This window comes from Bacillus rossius, chromosome 6 (assembly GCF_032445375.1).
Source record: "Bacillus rossius redtenbacheri isolate Brsri chromosome 6, Brsri_v3, whole genome shotgun sequence".
Lineage (NCBI taxonomy): Eukaryota > Metazoa > Arthropoda > Insecta > Phasmatodea > Bacillidae > Bacillus > Bacillus rossius.
In genome coordinates this window covers 14550080-14571522 of record NC_086334.1, presented here as the reverse complement: position 1 = coordinate 14571522, position 21443 = coordinate 14550080, and the positions used below count along the sequence as shown (strand labels likewise).

At 40.8% G+C, this 21443-nt stretch overlaps 1 protein-coding gene across 2 annotated transcripts; it reads left to right on the top strand.

Moving 5' to 3' along the window:
- The first annotated feature begins 1039 nt into the window (after positions 1-1039).
- LOC134532683 (ketohexokinase-like) lies at positions 1040-12488 on the top strand. 2 transcript variants are annotated; one of them, XM_063369382.1, is made up of 6 exons: positions 1040-2637; positions 4309-4454; positions 5941-6054; positions 8114-8321; positions 9416-9651; positions 12169-12488. In XM_063369382.1, exons 2-6 carry the CDS (start codon positions 4372-4374, stop codon positions 12443-12445), a joined length of 918 nt encoding a protein of 305 aa, XP_063225452.1. In that variant the 5' UTR covers positions 1040-2637; positions 4309-4371; the 3' UTR covers positions 12446-12488. The 2 variants fall into 2 exon arrangements, with proteins under 2 accessions (XP_063225452.1, XP_063225450.1); XM_063369380.1 differs by having other exon boundaries at positions 4306-4454.
- Positions 12489-21443: the final 8955 nt, after the last annotated feature.

The following is a 21443-nucleotide window of genomic DNA, read 5'->3' as shown; positions in this document are numbered from 1 at the left end:
AGCTCTAAAAATTGGAGAATCTGTTTACTTAATATTTTCCTCATCTCACTTGAAGGCTGGCTTAACACATAGAATAGAATAATTATGTTTACTTAAATAAATGACTACAAACCCTATATACATACATATTTTCCCACAAAGGAAAATTTATTTTGTGCTCATTACATCTATGTGCAAACAAACTGTGCCCTGACAGTAACCACAGAAGTATTTGCCATCAAATGAATGAACAAAATTCTTGAGCTCTAGTCATATCAGAATAATCTTGGAGCACAACTGTTGGGGATTGCACAGGGTTTATTTTTAATTATGAAAATCTCAAATAACTGCCAGAAATATTTTTAAAAAATTAAAAAATACAAAATGTCCTTTTTTATATATATTGCAATCCTAATGTCTAGTGTATCAGGTCATGTGCTATTGTTTTGTTTTGAGTTGTTTTCATTTTTTAGGAATTTTTTTTTTGGTAAAAGTTGCATCAACAATTTGAGATAAAATAAATGTACTTTTTGATGAAATGAATGATTTGGACTTAACCTGGTAAATTGAAGAACTGACCTCTGTTGGTGTGTTTCTGGGAGCCAATATTGACTTGGATTCGAACTTTGTACAGACAGCTGTTCCCATGTCAACTGGCACACAATTGTGTCTGTTTTCAGGCTCTCTCCAAGGTTCAGAGTGCATGTGTTCTGAATTTTGTACTCGTACTCAATAAGACTGATACAACTTGGATGTGGCATGGCTGTATTGAGTACAAATAGGCATTGTCGCACCAGTATGCGATGTCGAGGAAGGACGTAAGAGGTGCTGAATTATTAATCTCTTTTTTTGGTTATGTTTTATTTACCACTGATTTCAGTGCTTGACTAGGTATTTTAAAACTGGTATGTGGCATACGTTCTAACAATAGGCTTCTACATAATACAACAAAACAAATTATATGATAGATTATACATACTAACAAGTAACAAGTGCGCATCTTTTGGGAAGAGGGCGGGAGGAGGAAAGCTACCCCCATTCCCTAAGTGGAAAAAAAAAATAAAAAAGAAGAGATAGCCATAAGCTGTAGCTAGAGAAAAATTATAACTAATCATCTCAAACTATTGTTTAAAAAAAATATTTTGTAATAAATTATGCTGTTATTTTATTATTGTCGTCGTTGTCGTTGTGAAACCATGATCCCTGCTCTCCCATGAAAGAGGTTAAATCCTGAAAAATGTCTTCCTTCCATTTTGAGCTGGATACACCCCTGGTCATTAATTCAATGTAAACTTCAAATAATACAAAAACTTCAACAGAAACACTGCAGAATATTGGACACACTCTTATACTTCTTTCTGAATAAAACCATTTAAAAAATTTTTCAACTCAGCTCTGTAATTTCAGATTTTATACTCCGTATCAGTAAGAGGATGTCGTAGATCAATTTAGTACGTAAATGCACATGAATGTTTAAATTTTATTTCTCTTGTGATAAATTGAACCAGAGCCAACAAGCTTATAAAATATTGTTTTAGTATGTATCCTTTTAGTTGAGTTGTAAAATATATAGCAGATTGTTTTCCATGTTTAGCCCTCCCATGTGGTGTGCAGAGCATTAATTACCACCTTAGGTTAGAATTTATTTTAAGCATGTTGTATTATTTTGTAATTATTTATGCTGATATTGATAAACAAACTAATGCAGTATTTAAACGCAGCTATCTAAAACTAAAGCAGCACACAAATTATGTTTGATTCCAGTAATTAATTTTTTTTTTTTTATCTGTAAAAATGGCTCAGTCAATAGTATGTGGACTAAACTAGAGTCAAGCTCATTTTAAAATAAATTTTTGTTCTATTGTCTGAGTTTTTACAGAATTTACTTCCCATAGTTGTTATTTCTATTATTTTAATGGTCTGTTTTGGGGTTAATAATTTTCTGTTACTTTTTTTCTTCAGATTGAAACATAATGTAGTAAACTTAACAACATTTCACCAGAGCAATCAAGTGTGAATATGTGCCTTGGGACTGTTTAAATGTTTCAAGAACTCCTTGGCAACCACTAGAAAGACAGAAAAATGTTATTTTGTGTTCAGGGACTGTAATTTGAACCAAAAAATTCTGTTTGCATGCACTAGAGCTGTCGAAAACTGTACTGCGAAGTCCTGTCACATTGTCAAACTTTGTGTCTCAGGTCATCCAGAATGTGATTGTTATAGTATAGATTTTCGGAACTGTAATTTGGTGTCATTATAAAACAATAATTTATATTTTTATTACTTTTCCTTGGCATACTGAATTTTGCACCTTTTGAGAATCAATTTTTTATTTTGAGTTCAGCTAACTTAAACATTTTTCTATTTGAAATTTGGCATCGCAGAGTATCGCCAGTCATCAACAATTTTTTTTTGTCATCATCATTATTTAAGGTTCTCAGTGCGACTAAATGACACGAGATAAACTTTAAAAGGTCAGCCGAGGTCACGACATGTCAGGTTCACCAGCGTAAACAAGATTATTATTTCAGCTGTTTTTGAGTGAGCAGGATTATTGTTGGAGAATTCCAAGGAACTTCATAAACACATTAGTGCTGTGGAAAATGCCGTTGGCTTGAAATAACTTGTATTGCGAGGTTTTATTTTTCTTGCTTCCAAGTAAGTGAAATCATTGTACATACAATTTTAGTGACTGTTAGCTTGAGAATGGTATAATTTCATCCATTGCAAGCTGGAGAGATGAACACTGCTACAACATTTTTTAAATGATCTCTGATTGTTAATCCATGGGTGGATCCAAGAGGTGTAGAGAATAGGATAACAACCCACATAAAATGTTAAGTTTTTTTTTATATTAGATACATGTTACTACATAAGGTGCAACTTAGGATTAAAATGTTGAATATTTTAGTCTTCTTTAATTGGACATGGTTTAATTTAAACAAAAAATAGGGTGGCTTGAAGTATGTATAACCAATTATTTTGTTACGAGTGGGAAAATAGGTCCGGAAAGGATAGCCCATTTAATTAATTGCATTTTTAACTATCAGCTAATATTTACACTATGAATTAAATTGCTACAGTTAAAATGTCTGTCCACAAATTAATAACACTTTTAAAAATGCACTTTTCACTCTCCCCACTGGAGCTGGGCTCAACAGTGGCTCTCTCTACTGCTCAATTCTTACCGCATAACTCGGTCCCAACACACCGCCTCACACTACCCGCTTGTCCTGGATGATCCGATTGTCACTCGTGGCTCACTGCCACCCTCCATTGAGGTCTCTCGACCTCTTCACTTCACCGCCTTCATAGGTCAACCTCCTCGTTTATACACATCTTGGCTCTGGTCTGGAAAGGTCTTGTAGCCCTTCAAAGTGTCACGTCATCAAAGTTATCTTAACATCCGAGGTTTCGAGAACAGTGGTGTCCTAGTTACACCACTTCACGCGGACGGGGCTCTGGGGCGAAAGGGACGGACAGGCACCTGGGTTGCCATGTAGCGGGGTGACGGGTGCTACCTGTCCGGGAGGTGGGGCCTCCCCTGACCCCCCGCTGGCCGGCACGCCGGCTGTCTATCCTTCCTCGTTGCCTCGTCTCTAGTAAACTTGAAACTATACATTAAACTAGCACGCGAAGATGTTTGAAGTGAATCTTGGGACCAGTTCAGTGTTATTTTGTAGTCTTAAATAAATATTTTTTAACAGACCCGGATATTTTACACCCATTTGCTTGCAAGTTAGACTGCAGACATTTTTAACTTTTGCTTTGACTTGCACTGTAGTTATTTTGACTCTCTTCTCTACGACTGTGAGCCAGCAATAGGCAGTTATCAGGAAAATAAGTTCAGTGTTCAATTCTATAAAAAGCATTAATCGTTTCTCTCAAAGATGTTAGCCAGTTGAAAAATAAATGTGGTTACAGTTCACAGATGACTTTGAATTTTAATCTGACACCAGATGAAAATCATGAAATTTTGGTAGCTACGTATTTAAAATATTGTAAAATTATATGTATGAAATTACAAGCAGAAACTCTGATAATTAAGAAAAATTAATTTCTTTTGAACCATTTATGCTCTGGTATACAATTTAATGATGTATTACTTGTATAAACTCTTTGGTATTTGTTGCTAAATAAACTGGATTATAAACCAGACAATGCATAAGCGTAATAAGATACAATTATGTATTGGTTTCTTTTAAGTCTATTTGAAGTGCATGTAAAAGACTGTGCTTTGTTTATAGTTAAATAGTTATTATTTATAACAATCTGGTAGCATACAAAGCAGACTGTGGGGTTGTTTGTCTCCCACTGTAATTTTAGCAGAAAGGGTGAACTGGTATCTTGGAGAAGTCATGAGGTAAGAAGACTTCCTCCACATCAAGAGCAATGACTATCCTGTGCGTCGGGGTGGCATGCCTGGACATCATCCACCTGTGCGACTCGTACCCTGTCGAGGACTCCAAGAACAGGTGAGGTGGCTCAAGGAACATCCTGCCTTCCCTGAGCCAGGACAGCAGTGTCGCTTAGCTGAACTTCCTCGCGTCCCGCTCGGTTACGAGGCAGGCATGGGCATAACAGTGTTTTGTGCTGTGGGGCCAAGCCCGAGGCTCCGACTCAGCAAGGCAAGAGATGATAACACTGAGTCAATTCTCAAATGGTTTAGAGCCCACTGTAGTTTTGAAGGCTATGTTCCTTTAAACATTTGGTGCATTTTTGATGTGTAACATCTTAGCTCTCGGTATATGGCGTTTGCTGGGAGCAATTGTGTGAATAGAACGGAAATTGCATGGAACTGAAATGTGTAACCACAATGCTGCCACCTGTGGCGGATGGCGCAAACCAAAGTTCGCAAAGCAAAAGGGAAACTATATAGTATTAACTGTTACAAAACATTTTTATGGACTATTAGGTTTTTGAGATGAGACCAATATATCTGGGGATTGAATATTCATTATTTGATAACTTTTCTATACTTTTCAATGTCTGTACTATTTAATTCAGCATCTTCTACTTTGATTATTGAAATTTGTAGATTATTTTAGAGTGTTTCTTTGATTGTATAATTGTAAGAATTGACAGAAACCTTTCTTTAAATTCTTTAGAAATTTTTAAAAATGTTTTTTATCTTTCAGTTTGATCCTTACATTAAAATAATATATAATATTTACACACACACACACACACACACACACACACAAATACATATACATATATATACATATATACACACACACACATTTTAAATAACTTTATAGTTATTCCACTCAACTAGCATCACTCAGTGCTCACTCACGAGCAACTTAAAGATTCAATTGCGAAAATCGGTCAATTACTTTCGGAGTTACAGCTCTCCATTGACTTCAATTGGACACTCCTCACCAATGCTTACTACGGCATCACTGTGAATGTTACTAGGGTGAGTCATATGTAACGACCATGAGTAGAGTCCGCTGTACTAAAGTATATTTACTTCAACTTTGTAGCTTTCATAGTTAACGAGTTTTATGTGGTGTCAAATCTTCACCGATGTGACACCCAACTTGAGATTAAAGAGACATATATATTCCTGTTGGAAATTCATGTCTAAAAGACGTCTCTCCCCAAGACTTGGTTTATCCAACACATGCTGCATTTGAAAGTTTTCCACGGTAGTTCTAGTCTCAGTTGGGCCACCCTGGTTTCCTTCAACTGTTGATGCAAACACATTGGTTATAACTGAAAGGATTGGATGATATTAAGCAGGTGATATACTGATATCACATTTCTTTTCATTTCATGTTTGTGACATACGCCCATATTCATAGCCTACAAATATAAATATATGTAAATATAAAAAGAGAGAGAGATAAAGAGAGACCACGCTCAGCTAGGTTTCCATCGGCATGCTGCCAGGTTGCACTGCTGCCGAGCACAGGGTTTGGCCTCCCGCGGCTGAGGGAATGCTGGTGTCCACAGGAGCTCGGAGGTGTGCATACGGCGAGGGGGCAACGCCTCCAACAGCTGCACGGTGCTCTCCATGCTGGGCGCGCCGTGCGAGTTCCTGGGCACCATCGGCTGCAAAAACGCCAGGTAGGCCCCGCCTGTACCCCCGACCCCCTTCCTCTCTTCATCTAGCCATCCGTCAACCTGGCTGCTGACGTCTGCCGCGGCGAGCGAGTGCGGTTACCGAGAAGAAACTGCAGACATTGTTCTCATGATGTTTCTCCAAGGAAAAACAATCTTGCGAAAAGTTTTCGAAACTACTTTCGAGACTTGCAGTGCATATATCAGTCTTTAAATCTGTCACTGATTGAGATGCTAGCTTGCATTTCAAAATTTTCACTTGTGTTTGTATTTTTTTTGTTGTTTCAGTGGGCTACATATTACGTACAATATTACAACTTTATAAACAGTTATAAACATAATTTTTTAAAATTTCATTGTATTCTATAACTTTTGTATGAAAATACCACGTAAGAAAATTTCTTGCATAGGAAGTTTAAAAAAAATGAATGGTACGATTATAGCAGAGGCGAGACCAGGAGGCAGGCCAGAGGCCCAGCTAGCCCTTTAGCACTGTACCTCCTAATCAGATTAGCAACCGCGACTCTGCCTTCCATCATCACATTTCTTTCTTTACTGCAACTTATCGGGAAATTTTTATTACCCGTTAAGTTTAAAATACATTTGTTAGTGCGTACAAAAACTGAGGTAGTTTTTTTGACATTTTTAATGAGATATCACTCAAACTGTGGTGTCATTTTATTAAAGGTAATATTTAAGTGTGCTTTAAAGAGCAAGATGATGTTTTTGAAATATGTTACGAATAACTACTGTGAAAAAAATGTTTTTTATGTATACATTTTGATGAAAGTGGTGGGAAGGGCTGCGAAACAACCCTTTTCTAGTAATTTGTAAGTCCGTAACTAATGAGCTCATTGTTGATGAGTAGGGACTCAATTGTAGGTAAATTGCGATAAAACCGTGATAACTCCGCAAAGCATGTCAATATCAATACAATACATAACACCAAAATGTAACTAAAAACATGAAATCAGTTAGCAATTTGACAACACTTAATTTAAATTACAAAAATTTTATCCTTTATTATGGTAAATTTATTGAATATAATTTATTCATTTAACATAAATGTTGTACCAAACTGAATTAACTAAAAGGATTGGAAAAAGTTTAAATATGTCATTTGATCTTGCATGTGTTATTAGTAACACGTTTTTACACTAATTGCAATGGTACATTGATCATACAGAAATTTACTGATTAATTTTTTTCTGAGTATTTTTGTTCTGTGCTTATTAGTTTATTACTAATGATTTTACTGTACAAGTGCATCATGTGTAGAGTAAAAATGAGATTCATTTGGTAAAATAAGTATATATAAATATTTTAGTTTCATAATTGTTGAATAATTCCCCATGTTTATGAATAAAGACAATGTATAAAAATTAAAAAAATCAAAATGACCAAAATCTCTTGTATGAAATTGACCTAAAAATAAAACCAAAAAAATAAATTGGTTGTCTGTAAAGTCGGTTTACGGACGATAGTTTAACGTGACGTCATAACAAAACATTGATGTAATGATTGCATACTATTATGAATAAAATTGAATCATTTTTATTGAATTATTACTATTTTGTATGGATACAAAGAAGGAGTGAAATGAAATCTACAATTTAATTGATAAATTTACTTTTATTTGCACTCATTGATTCAAATATGTTTATTACTTTAACGAAGAGATTATTTTAACTATAACGTTTATAAATGTTTTCTATTTAACTTCTTCCACTCTGTGTTATTCTGTTAAGGATAGGACATGATAGGAAAAGGAGGAAACGAATGGGAGTGTTTCAAGTTTAATGTGCCACGAAAAAGTCAAATCGATGGCTGTTCCAATCGAGCGGAAGAGAGATAGATGCGGCGCAAGTGTACAATGAGTTTAACGGGACACAGGGTAATGGGACAATGTGCGTTTAGGGACACTTTTTTGTGCGTGCAGACGGCGTTCATCGATTTATTAAACGTTGTCGCGTCAAAAATCTTGTCCCTAGCAACGAGGTGTGATCATAAAATAAGTAATCGATAAATAATCGAGCGGTTGTCGGCAGGAAGCGTGCATGTCCAGGTTCATGGTGGACGACTTCGCGGAGCACGGGATCTCGCTGGAGCACGCTGTCATCCACGAGGACCTAGAGTCGTACATGGCCACGCTCATCATCAACATCAGCACGGGCTCCCGGACTGCCCTGTACTGCCCCCGGGATGTGCCCGAGCTGTCCTTCGGCGAGTTCTGCCGGGTGGACCTCGCCCGCTACTCCTGGGTCCACTTCGAGGTGAGCGCGGTTGCTGCTCGTGCTCTTACAAGTCTGCAGTCCTTACAGCAATGGGCAGTCCGGGTGGAAGCGTGACAGTGAAAATGGGTTTTGATGTCAAAACTATGTCTTGTGGAAAACTTTCTGTATCTGCGTGCAGTAGCGGATCCAGAGGGGGGGCTAAGGGGCTCAAGCCCCCTCCAAAAGCATCTGGGTCCACTATTGTTTTAGTGTTTGCCTTGATAAAGCCTAGCCTCAGCTGGGTCTAGCCCCTCCCAAACCAAAATCCTGGATCCGCCACAGTCTGCGTGCGTGCAGGCTAAAATAAGGGCAGTATACGACATGCAAGCTCCGTATCCAGAGACGATTTGTTGGTTGACCCCCGTCTGCTAAACTCTAGGGCCGCGCTGGCTCTTCCTGGAAGTTTCTGCAGGCCCTCTTTGCCAATCCTACAGATTTGCTCCTGTGGACAGTCCTAACTAAGTTTTACTTTGTTTTATTTTCACCCTTCCATTTGTGCAAGTCTTAAAGAACAATTGGCCTTTACAAAAAAATAACCAGGTAAAGGTGGGGTCTCGTATGCCATGTTCATTTTTTTTTTTCATTTCCCCATCATTACTATTAGTTAAATTATATTTCTATAAATTTAACACAATACCTCTCTTGTTTTTATTGTTTTGTTTCATTTATTTATGTTCTGATTTCCATGAAATTAAATACAAACAAAAAAAAAACATTTTTAAAACCAGAAATATTATATACACTACATAGTACTACTTGCATTCATTCATTTTGGTTACTTTTAATAAATAATTATGAATATTCATAGCAAATTTTTTCTTTATTGGTCAACAGCTGATAAATCTGCACTAGTAAAACCATCAAATTGGCAGAAGCTAGTTAATAATAAATAATGTCTACCTGTGAAGTGAAACTGTGTTACAAAATGGAAATCAACTCTGGTACAACAGAGACAATAATAATAAGAGAATCCATTTTTTTTTTATATATATTTTTGGTCATTTACTATTTAAAAATTTTTTTTTTGCTGTTACAAAAGAAGGTTCACTGTGTATGATTCATAGTGTGCATTTTAGTGGGTCTGATCGCCACAGGGTCGAAACACCGATGAAGTTGCCCGTATGATGGAGCATGCAGTCCGCTGGAATTCGTCTCATGGACAGAGTTTGAAAATTTCCATCGAGCTGGAGATCCCGAGCAACAGCGTAAATCTTTTGGCCATGTCACCCATGGCCGATTGTGTGTTTGTTGGCAAAGATTTTGCTATCTCCAACGGCTGGGGCGACATGCACAAAACGCTGGAAGCCATGACGAGATACACAAAACCTGGGTAAGGAAACATGAGGATAGGACATGTGTTTGGACGTATGTTAATTTTAGTGTCTAGTGTTTAGAGACGCGTGAATCAACAACTTCCCGCGCTGCTTGCCAGCAGCACCAAGCTTACAGCTTCCGGTGACGAAGCAACATTTGTTGTTCGACCTTAATGGTGGTAAGTGGTGCTCTCGTGCACGCTTGCTGCCAATCGCGTTGTTCACAAGTTATTAATTATTGAGTTTTTTTATTGATTTTAGTCTTTTACAGTAAAAGGGAATTTGGTGGGAGTCTTGCAGTATTGAATGTGGCTTTAGTTATTAAGAGTTTAAGACCTCCCATCTCCTATTGCGAATAACTTATTCAAAATGATTGTCAGGAACAAAAGTCATTCAATATCTCGAGTCACAGATGATCTAGAGTCACTGGTAATGTAACAGTAAAATCCACACGTGGTTTCATGTGTGAAGGCTAGGTGGCTACGCCTGACAGCTTCAGCCACAATACAGAGTTGTCATTCCTGTCTCACTGGAATTATGGGTGATAACTGATGGAGGATGGAGGAAATGCTACAGCCCCAACAAAATGTAATTACAGTTCAAATTAATTTGATGTTTAAAAGCAACTGAATAATGTTAATTGACATTTGGACATTATTATAGACACCTGGTGAAATGTATAACAGTAAGTGTGAGATTAGGATGTTCCTTTGTAAAATCATGTGCTAATATTTGTTCCCTGTAGAGACGTTACTCGAAGACAAAAGACAAGCAGGAACACATATTATCCTCCTATTCTAGTTTTGCAGTTTTCTAAGAGCATAAAATGGCATGAAAAAGCTCATTTTTCATGGCAAAAAATAAAATAACCAATACATATAGAGACAATGAAATATTGCATGAAAATATATACACAGTAGTTATGTTATGAATTATATTTATTTATGTATTCTATTAATTACCTACATACCCTATTTACTTGAATATAATGCTACGATTTTCATCAAAACTTGGAAACTGGGGATTGCATTATTTATTTATTTATTTATATATAGAGTCCCGGAAATTTCGCGGATTCTTCTGGCCTCAGAATAGAATTCAAAGTTATAGGTGTGCTCGACCCATGTTTACTTTCCCATTGGTTAATTTCTTAGCGAGAATTTTTTATCCTTGTTATTTGGCACTACCTGATTCGCTTACTTCTCTCCTAGCTGGGCATCATTGGCTCATGGTCGTAGACGGGCGTGTCCAAACAACTGCGTGCCAATCATGAACACAGTGAGAGAGTGTGAAGGTTTGCATTCTAGCTTGCGACTAAATGAATCCGCGAAATTTCCGGGTCTCTATTTATTTATTTATTTATTTATGATTTGTGACATGACCATCGACAGCTATAACACTTATTAATGGTGGGCACCAATCACAAACTTATATCTTACAAACTTATATCTTGGGAACAGCTTAACTGAAAAACTACAGGCTCTGCCTCTTAAATGTGATACTATGACACTTTAGACTGCTGTTAATTACCACTTCCTGACCCACTTAAGTTGGAAACCTACATGTGCTGACTGTAAGCTGCATCACTTACGCCACTTAGTCTGGGGCTTACTGAATCTCTCTGCACAGGCGGGAAAGATGAGAGATGCAGGATGGAGTGGGTGCAAATGGAGTTAGTCCAGGGTTCCTTTTGCTTTTCTTCATTGTGGCTGCTGGATAAAGCACCCCCTCCCCCTGCTATTCCCTTCCAGACAGCTGGACCACCATTTATCACCACATTCTTTGCTTTTAACTAGTCATAAAACACAATTTTGTTCTAACGGTGTTTCAAAAGAGACCAAGTTAATCATTCTACTGACAAAATTGGCACTAGAAAGGATCTATTAAATATGGAATGAATTTAATAATGTTAAATATTTTTCAAGTACTATGTTTGTACTGTATGTACTTGAATTGCTATATCCAAATCATATTCATAAACTCCTAAGTCATAATCAAACAGTTTGTTATATATATATATATATATATATATATATATATATATATATATATATATATATATATATATATATATATATATATATATATATATATATATATATATATATATATATATATATATATATATATATATATATATATATATATATATATATATATATATATATGAAATTAAAAATTGTAAAATGCAAACCAACAAACATTAAACATTCAGGGATATGGCATTGGCAACTAAATATGTCAGTTTTTTTTTTGGGGGGGGGGGGGGGGCTGTAGTTGAGAGTTTAGATCACTCAGACCATATAAGTAATCTGGGTTTGATTCTTGGCGCGGGGTTTCAGGATTTTCCACAAGTTATAAAACGTGCAGATGTTACCGTCAGCTAATGGGTTTTCTCAGGGTACCTACTTCCTGTTTCACAAGTCATTTCCTCAATGCTCCATTCTCACCTCACGGTCTCTGACGCCCGCAAGCTCAACAAGACGTCAAGCCCTGATTCATTTCTTCATTATTCTTTCCTGGTGACGACGCAGGGCCACGGTGGTAGTGCCGTGGGGGGAGCTCGGGGCGGCGGGAAGAGGCGTGGGCGGGGCAGTGGTGGTGACCCCAGCCTTCCCTCCCCCGCGTGTGGTGGACACCGTGGGCGCGGGAGACACGTTCATCGCAGCGACCATCTTCGGCCTGGGCTCAGGGCGCTCCCTCCATGACAGCATCGCTCTGGGCTGCCGCGTCGCCGGGGCCAAGGTCGGTGCGTACGGGATGGCCCATCTCCGGCCGGTGTGCCGACAGCTGAGCGACCAGTGCCGCTGAGATCTGCACTTGCTACGTCTTCAATAAAGAAATGTTTATTTCATGTGTTGTTAATTTGTACCATTTATCATTTATCAGCCTCATCTCCAATCTTGACTCCTTAGTATTGAATTCATAAATTCAGCTGCAAAGATATATTCTTACTCAGTTTTTTGAACATGGTAAGTCCTTCTGCCCTCTCACCAATTTTCATTACCTACCCCTCATTGCCTGCTGAGTTCTGATGTTGAAATATCACCCCCCAACAAAGACTGCTTTATTCAGTTCTATTTGGATATACATCATCATAGCCGAATGAGGAAAACTTACCACGTGACATTACAAATCGCTGAGAAGTTATAAGCCTAGCTGTAGACCATCACACACCCAAACTACTGAACAAAGGTGTGAAAATGCTAAAATAAAAGTAAATGAAGCGGTTGGAAACTGAGGGATGTTACTTGTAGACATGTCATTATATACAATGATGTGTAACTTCAGCATCCTCCTTCATTTCTTTAGAGGCCATGATGGCATATCATCACTCAACCTGGGAGTAAATGTGCATCAGATGTTTATCCGGTACACACATTGCAATGTAAGAAATGCTACTAAGACCCATCCCAATTTTTTTACAGTATTGATCATTTGTGTTTATGTTTCATATTGTATTTTTCATACAATTTCACTATATACCGTATTTACCCGCATATGGGTCTCAAATGATACCAAAAATGCTAAGGTCATTTACAAAATCAACAACTAATTTTTTATACTTAAATAACTTAAGAGTAATATTTCTGCTGCGGAGACTTAATGTCAAAAATAATTTTAAACTATAATGGTATGAGTCTTCGTTTTAATCTCTACCTCATGGTTCACTATCACATAATTTAACCCTCTGCACGGAACATCGCTTTTTTATCAGTTAAGCGGAACATCGGTCCGTCAGACCAGTATAATTTTTTAGGTATTTTCATATTTTAAAATATATGTGAATTAAGTACCAAGTATTTAAAGAAACATTTACAACGGAATGCATTTTCTTGTGCAATTCATATATATGTATATATTTCATGATATTTTATGAAGTAAGTCAGGAACATATAAAATTAAATTACTAAATGGAAAAAAACTTTTCTAATTATAAACATATGAATTATAAAACAATTAAGACAACAATATCATGTCACGAAAATACACAAAGTAAATGAATGTTTAAATAATATTACAAATGTGACACACACATCTCGCATATTTTCATTGAGCATTCCAAGGAATTAGGAGTGTTGTACTGCACGCACATTGTAATTAGTCTTCCTCTCCCTCTGGTATGGGCAATAATGGCACTTTTTTCTTTTTTCAAGATAATCCGTCCTTGATTGATTCAATGAAAAAGCATCAGCATCTTCAGAATGGATGGTTGTCAGGCAATTTTTTATTAGTGTTGTTAGACCAGATGGCAAGTTCTGAATGGTAAGCCATCGATGAAGATGGTTTGTTGTCAGTGACAGCCTGACGCCGTCCCTGCTACCTCCCATGATTTTTATGTGATTTTTGCTTGGGTTCGAGATCTCAGGGAGGTTTCGGCCTTGTGGCTAGAGGTAGGGGTTAACGCAGTAGGGCCCCCCGAGCTGTTATGGCCACTCGGGATGCCTGAAGAAGAACACAAAGTCTCTGGAGGGTATTTGATGAATTTATTACGGCACAGCCCTATACATAGTGCTGCCCGTTCTGGCCGTAACGGTTTTCCCGACGTGACTAGTCACACGCGCAGCTCACTTCCTCAGTGGCGGCTCACGATTTTAATGCGCGTGAGGGGCGGACTTGTACACGTGATGCGGCGGTTACAAAAAACACTCTAACATGACGAATTAACTCTTGACGAACAAAAAACTTCACTATTACCTAACACTTAATATACTGGGCTAGTGGCATGTAGGCCCGTGTCTGCGGTGACTCTATGTGATACCTAGATGTGTCCCAGAGACTGATTCGTTATTACATTTGGTGGCACGATACCGTGCCGCGGTGATACCTAAACTCTAACATGACAAACTATACTTTGACGTGCAAACATTTCACTATTGCATAACACTTCTTATACTGGGCTAGTGGCATGTAGGCCCGTGTCTCCAGTGACTCTACGTGATACCTAGATGTGACCCAGGGACTGATTCGTTAATACGTTCGGTGGCACGTGTCGCCTTCTGGCTGCCCCGTGCAGGCCAAAATTAAGTAGCCGGTAAGCTAAGTTGGGGCGTGAAGCACCGACGTAAAGTCTGGTAGACTCCCCACAGTACTCACGTATTATGTAGAACACTCATCTTGGAGCACTGATTTAATTAAGTGAAATACCTCATGGTAGATTGAGGCCGACCGCGGAACTGTACGTAAAAGATTAAGAAAATATACTATTGAAACTACATGTTGGTGAAAGCAAAAGTTGATGGTTGCGCGCAGGCTGCCGGCCTCTCGGAGCTCCTGAAGCATCTCCCTCTGTTTTCTATGTCCTGAAGGACACTGACGGTGTCACCGCGCGCGACCCCCCTCCCCCGTCAAACCTCCCGAGGAAACATGTGAATTTCGCGGGAAACTGAACCGGCTAGGTTCGGGACAAAACGCACACTGAAACATGATTTTGAAAGGACTGAAATATTAATTGATGAAAAATAATGTTTAATAAAACCTGTGGAAAAATACATTAATTAATTTGTTGTAGTGCGGCGGAGGGATATGCCACACCTGGCCGGATCCTTCCGCCGACGTAGCACTCGTTGCCTGGCGTTCGCTTCGTCGCACGAACTACACTTTGCTGCGCGCACGAGCGCGAACGGTGCACACGCCTTTGCGAGACGTTGATGAGGCATAGCGGTCTATGCGACATAGAGGAGCATTGGCAGTCGGCGTCAAGCCCTAATTAGGATATAAATTCAAATCGACGTAGGTTTGTGGTTTCGTAATATTTTTTGTAGATGACGTAACCGTTGCTGCAGCTAATGGATATCAGATGATAAAATATTGCCAGAGGCCATCTCCTGGTTTTCGGTTGGCCGAATACACGCAGCACTTCATATCCAACGTGTTGTCTCCAGATTTGATGCAATTATTAAATGAAATCTCTGGGTTGTTACTCTTACTGTCGACATAATTGTCATGATGCTGACGCTGACCGCCGGTGCTCCCTCTGGTTCGCACAGGCCGTTATGTCACAACAACACCTCTTAAGTGCATCGAACACGCCCGAGCGTGATGTCCGCCAAGTGTGTAAAAGTGCGCCGCGACGAACACCAAAGCAATGACAGCGCCCGGACGGGTGTGGCAATGCGCCTAATTAAATATGTAATTATTCTGTTGAAATCAAAAACAACCAATTTAATAACAATTTAAAAAATAATTAATTCAAGGGAAATCATGTCTAATTGTTTTATAATCATATATTGTGTAACATGTCTTTTAAGCCCAAAACTGGCCGGATCTGTTTTCCCGCGCTCCACGCGTTTAGGCGCGAGGCCGCAGGGCGGTCTCGAGTTCAGTTACCGTCGGGAGCTCGCAGGGGTCGGACGCTCCGCGAACGCAGAGCCATCAACTTTAGCGTTACATCCACGTCTCAGCAATAGTGTAAGTTTCTAAAATCCTTTTTACCAGCTCTGCGCCGACCCCACCCAGTCGCACGATATTTCGTGCGACTCGTAACTAATTAATTGTATCCCAACAGGGAACTTTGCATTTTCTACGTAGTTTCGTGTCCAGAGATTAAGGACAGCTTAATTGAGTTACACAGTTACGGCTTCACAGCCAATTAATTGTTATCATCGTAGACTCTTAGCAACGTGACGCCGACCGCCAATGCTCCTCTGTCGCATAGACCGCTATGCCTCATCAACGTCTCGTAAAAACGTGTGCACCGAACGCGCTCGTGCGCGCAGCAAAGTGCAGTGCGTGCGACGAGGCGAACGCCATGCAACGAGTGCTGCGTCGGCGGAAGGATCCGGCCGGGTGTGGCATGTCCCTCCGCCGCACTACAACAAATTATTTTAATTATGTTTTCCACAGGTTTTTATTAAACATTATTTTCCATTAATTAATAATTCAGTCTTTGCAAAATCATGTTTCACTGTGCGATTTGTCCCGAACCTGGCCGGTTCAGTTTCCCGCGAAATTCACACGTTTCCGCGGGAGGGCTGGCGGGGGAGGGGGGTCGCGCGCGGCGACACCGTCAGTGTCCTTCGAGAGCTCAACCAGGCCGGCAGCCTGCGCGCAATGCGGAACCTTCAACCTTTGCATTCACCGACATGTAGTTTTCAATAGTGTAATTTCTTTTCAACCTCTTACGTACAGTTCCGCGGTCGGCCTAAATCTACCATGAGGTACTTAACTTAATTCAATCAGTGCTCCAAGATGAGTGTTCTACGTCATACGTAAGTACTGTGGGGAGTTTATGTGGAGTTACGTCGGCGCTTCACGCCCAACCTAGCCTACTGGCTACATAGTTTTGGCCCGCACAAGGCAGCCAGCAGGCGACGCGTGCCATCAAACTTAATAACGAGTCAGTCCTTGGGACACACCTAGACACCACGTAGAGTCGCCGGAGACACGGGCCTACGTGCTGCTAGCCCAGTTTATTTAGAGCTAGGTAATAGTGTAGTGTATTGTGCGTCAAGATATTGTGTGCCATGTCAGAGTGTATTTTTGTAACTATCGCGTCACGTGTACAAGTCCGCCCCTCACGCGCATTAAAACCGTGAGCCGCCACTGAGGAAGTGAGCTCCGCGTGTGACTAGTCGCGTCGGGAAAACCGTTACAGCCAGAACGGGCAGCACCATGTATTGGGCTGTGCTGTATTAAATTCACCAACTCTCTTCAGAAGCTTTGTGTTATTATTCAGGCGTCCCGAGTGGCCATAACAGCTCGGGGGGCCCTACTGTATTGACCCCTACCTCTAGCCACAAGGCCGAACCTTCCCTGAGATCACGAACCGAACAAAAATCATGTCTAAATAGTCAGAGGTAGCGGGGACGGCGTCAAACGTGTGTCGAGTTATTACTCGCTAACTTTTGCCTCTTAATTTTCATCGTCTATAAATGTGTAACTTGTAATGTGCAATCTAACCGAGTAATTTCCAATTAGAAAGTCACTGTAACGTGTATGTCTCCACCTTACCGGGTGTACGGACTTTTCGAGACTTTAATATTTCGCCACACGTTAGAGTGCAAATAACTTTGGAACATATGTGTTGACGCCAACCATTAGTGCTCCTCGAATCCGCACAGACCGCTATGGCGCATCGTCACCTCGCCCCGAGCGTGTGCGACGTGAACGCACCTGGGTGCAGGGTAGTGCAACACCTCGAACATAAGCTGCCCTGCTTAATCGACTGTCGCCCGCGCGAAAGTCGACCACGGGGGTACTGTTAGGTTACCTGATTACCTGGACTTTGAAATTAATATTCAGCACTCTTAAAAACAATATTAATTATGTAATGGCTATGTTTAAATATGAATTGTAATTCTGGACTTTAGCACGATCAGGCGGCGTGCATGGCCTGGGATTACTTTTACACACGACACGTTTTCGCGGGAGCGAGGCTGGGGAGTCGTGCGGACGTCACTGCCATCGCCAGTTAATCACCGACCTCCAAGGAGACTAGTCGCGAGTCGCCCGCGGAGCCTCTCGACCTCCGCCCTTGCCATCTCTACCAGAATTGCGTGAGTTTTCAGCCCATCAGAAACGTGTCCTGTAGAGCACGGCTCCCAGTAAGCGGGTCATGCACGACGTAGAGCATGTATAGCGTGACTGACAATAAATCACTTTAAATTGAGCCTCCGCGTATTTGATTCAACGCCTGTAGCATAGCGTCCCTGGTGGCTAAAACAGCCGGAGGTAACTCTGACGGAACGACCCTTACTGCCTGCCAGCCATGTGGCGACGTCACGCCCTGAGTCAAGAGTCTCGGCTACGCACTAGCACGTAGCTATTATTGCTAGTTGGCGCCCAGAAGCAACTCCACACCCTCAACATCACCTCGGCAGAAGGCAGATGGCGTCATTGTCATTCTCCATGTTAACTTAAATGTCTGCATAAGTTGTTGCAGCGCAGTAGCTCTGCGACTATCCGCCGCATCTTTCACATTGACAGTCGGCCACTGTATCAGTCCGTATATATCACTTTGCAACCTATCCTGGTCGCACACACCGTTCATGCTTAGAGATTGACGCCGTCCCCGTTGCCTGATCTGAATTTTACGTGAATCTAAACTGTTTAATTAATTTTGGGTCTCAAGGGCGGGGTTCCTGGCCTTGTGGCTGTAGGCAGGGACGCGTTGACAAAGGACTCCCCGGGCTGTTTTGGCCTCCCAGGACGCCTTATTAATAAAAACACACACGTACTTTTAGCTGGTTTATTCCGCCGCACACTTTACACGTTACACGCTCATGTAACTGGCCGCTTCATCGTCGACCTAAGCTCCACGCACGCCACCCACTATTGGCGGACTTTTTACGGCCACACGGTAGCCCGGTGGCAAGTACGTCGATAGGGGCTAATCCCGGCGAATTGCGAGTGGAATGCTCTGGCAGGCGATAAGTCTGTTCATACCTGTATGAAAGTCTGCGGCACGCAACGTGAAATGCGTGGGGAGGTTGTTCACACGAAATTACTTAAAATCAAACACTACACAATAGTCACTGCGATTAGTCCCGTGTTCGGGTCTAGGTAAATTGTTCCAATCAACTGGTTAACTAACTGCGGCTATTCCGCGGGGTGGCGAGGGCCACGTTATGCTGGGTACGGGCGCGGTGGAATCCTGCAGGATATCACACACGTGACCGTGGCACGTCCCAGTTAATGACTCGTCTGAAAGTTTTAGATTCACATTTGGCGCAGTGCCGCCCTGCGTGGGCGATGAACTACGTCCCGATGTGGGACTTTACAGCGTGAGGCGCAGGTGCCACGATGGGCCACCTAATCATTTACGTAGTATACTAAAAGTCCTGTGTCGGACTGCACATTTTATTAAAGGACCGCGCGGAGTCTCGAACGGTCGATTCGGGCCGACCGGGGAGCTGAATTAAAACGATTTGGCTATAATTACCTATTGTAGTGACTGGTGATGTTGGCGCGAAAGTTGAGAGCTCCCCGTGCGTGGGCTGCCGGCCCGGGCGAGTGCTGGATGGCGACTGACTAACCTCCCTGGCCGCCGGGGCCAGGGAGGGGGGAAATTCCGCGGGAAAACTGCGGAGCGCGGGAAGATGACTTCGGCCAGTTTTGTGAATGATAACCCTTTATAAAATGATTATTAAATTAACATTAATTATTAATGGTTTTAGACTTATGAGTTTCTGTTTATCTTATCAAATGCATGAATAATTAATACCCTTGCGCAGTGCCACACCTGGCCGGGCGCTTTGCACACGCAGGGGGCTGTGACTGACATCACGCTGTTCGGGGCACTGCACTATGTTGGCGCGCGGGCGCGTTCGAGGCGCGGCACTGATCAGGTGTTGAGGACACATAACGGCCTGTGCTCTCAGAGGGAGCACCGACGACGGCGTCAAGATACACGTGTCGCAGCAGTCAGACAACAGACGCGGCCAGTACCTGGACCAATAAGTGTATCGGTTCTGAATAAAGTGCAGTGTCGTGTCAATTCGTTTACCAGTTATTTGTAAGGCGTCCTGGGTGGCCTGAACAGCCCGGGTAGGTTTCGAACCGCGACGCGCTCCTGCCTGCAGCTACGAGGCCGAACCCCCGTTAAAACCCCTGAGATCACTTTCAACATTAATAATCAATCAAAAAACTTAGACAGGCAGCGGGAGTGGCGTCAATGCATTGATGACAGGAGAATGGTAGCCTTATGTTTTTTTGGCACATATGATAAAAGTGTAAATTCTTTAATAAATCCATATAATGATGACTCAACAGGCAGGCTCTTATTTGGCTGAAATTCAGGAGGAATTTCTGGCATGTTTCTCTTTAGCATCCCCACGACTGTCAAAGACCTGTCACACAAATATTGTGCCAGCTCCATACTGAAAAACCAATTATCTACAGTTATGTTCCTATTGGAACCGTACAAAGGCTTGGCTAATCGTACTACTGCTTGCGTCTGCTTCTTCAGCTTTCTTTCTTCAGCACTGAGAGTCATCCCGTCACTATCTTTACCGAGATAAATGTAGGCATTTGAAAGGTAAAAATTTCGAGTGTCAGCCAGGCAAACCAATTTTATTCCATATTTGGCAGGCTTGTTAGCATGTACCCTACATTCTAAATTATTCACATCGTTTCTAGGCTTAATATTTTCACAGTGCGGCACCCAAAACATTTTCCAAAAGCTTTTTTCTTAATTTTTTCTATCTCAAATTTTTAAATAACTCAAAGTAATACCAAATTGCATTCTTTTCATATTCAAACTATAACAGTTTTAAATTTTTAAGCTAACAGTGTCACCAACACCTACATTCAAAATATCGAAGAAATAATATATTTAGCATGAATGATTTTAAACAAGTAAACTAAAGTAAATTTCGAAAATAAAATCAGATTCCTTCATAAAAGTCTAATTAATAAACATAAAATTATAAAATTATTTAGTTTAAAATAGCTTTCTCACGTTGGCACAAGTCTTTTCCACAGTCTTCAATAAGCAATCTTAGGCCCTATCTAATGCCTATCCCATGTGCTGTCCGAGAATGCTTTGAGACACTTTTAGAAGAAGGGCGAGGAGGGTGACACCCTGCACGCTCTACAGCTCAAATTCGAAACTATACCGGCCCCACAGGCCGGTGCTCCGTGCAGAGGGTTAAAAAGAATTTCACCTAACAATCTGAGTTAAAATACCATTAAATTATTGCGCCAATTAAATTGTCAACCAATCCGATTGCCTAACTTAAGTAGAGGCTAATAAAGTTTTTCCGTGTCACGGCTTGTGTCGTATTATTAGAATTGAAGTATAGGATGTCTTCCAAACTTTTCGATGCTAGTGCACCAGGTTACAGCGCAAATTCTGAAACAGCTACAA

Excerpts from the sequence above, each read along its gene's own strand:
- LOC134532683 (XM_063369382.1), top strand. The coding sequence starts at position 4,372 with ATGACTATCCTGTGCGTCGGGGTGGCATGCCTGGACATCATCCACCTG. Across the intron at positions 4,455-5,940 it reads GTCGAGGACTCCAAGAACAG|GAGCTCGGAGGTGTGCATAC; the intron begins GTGAGGTGGCTC and ends TGGTGTCCACAG. Across the intron at positions 6,055-8,113 it reads ATCGGCTGCAAAAACGCCAG|GTTCATGGTGGACGACTTCG; the intron begins GTAGGCCCCGCC and ends GTGCATGTCCAG.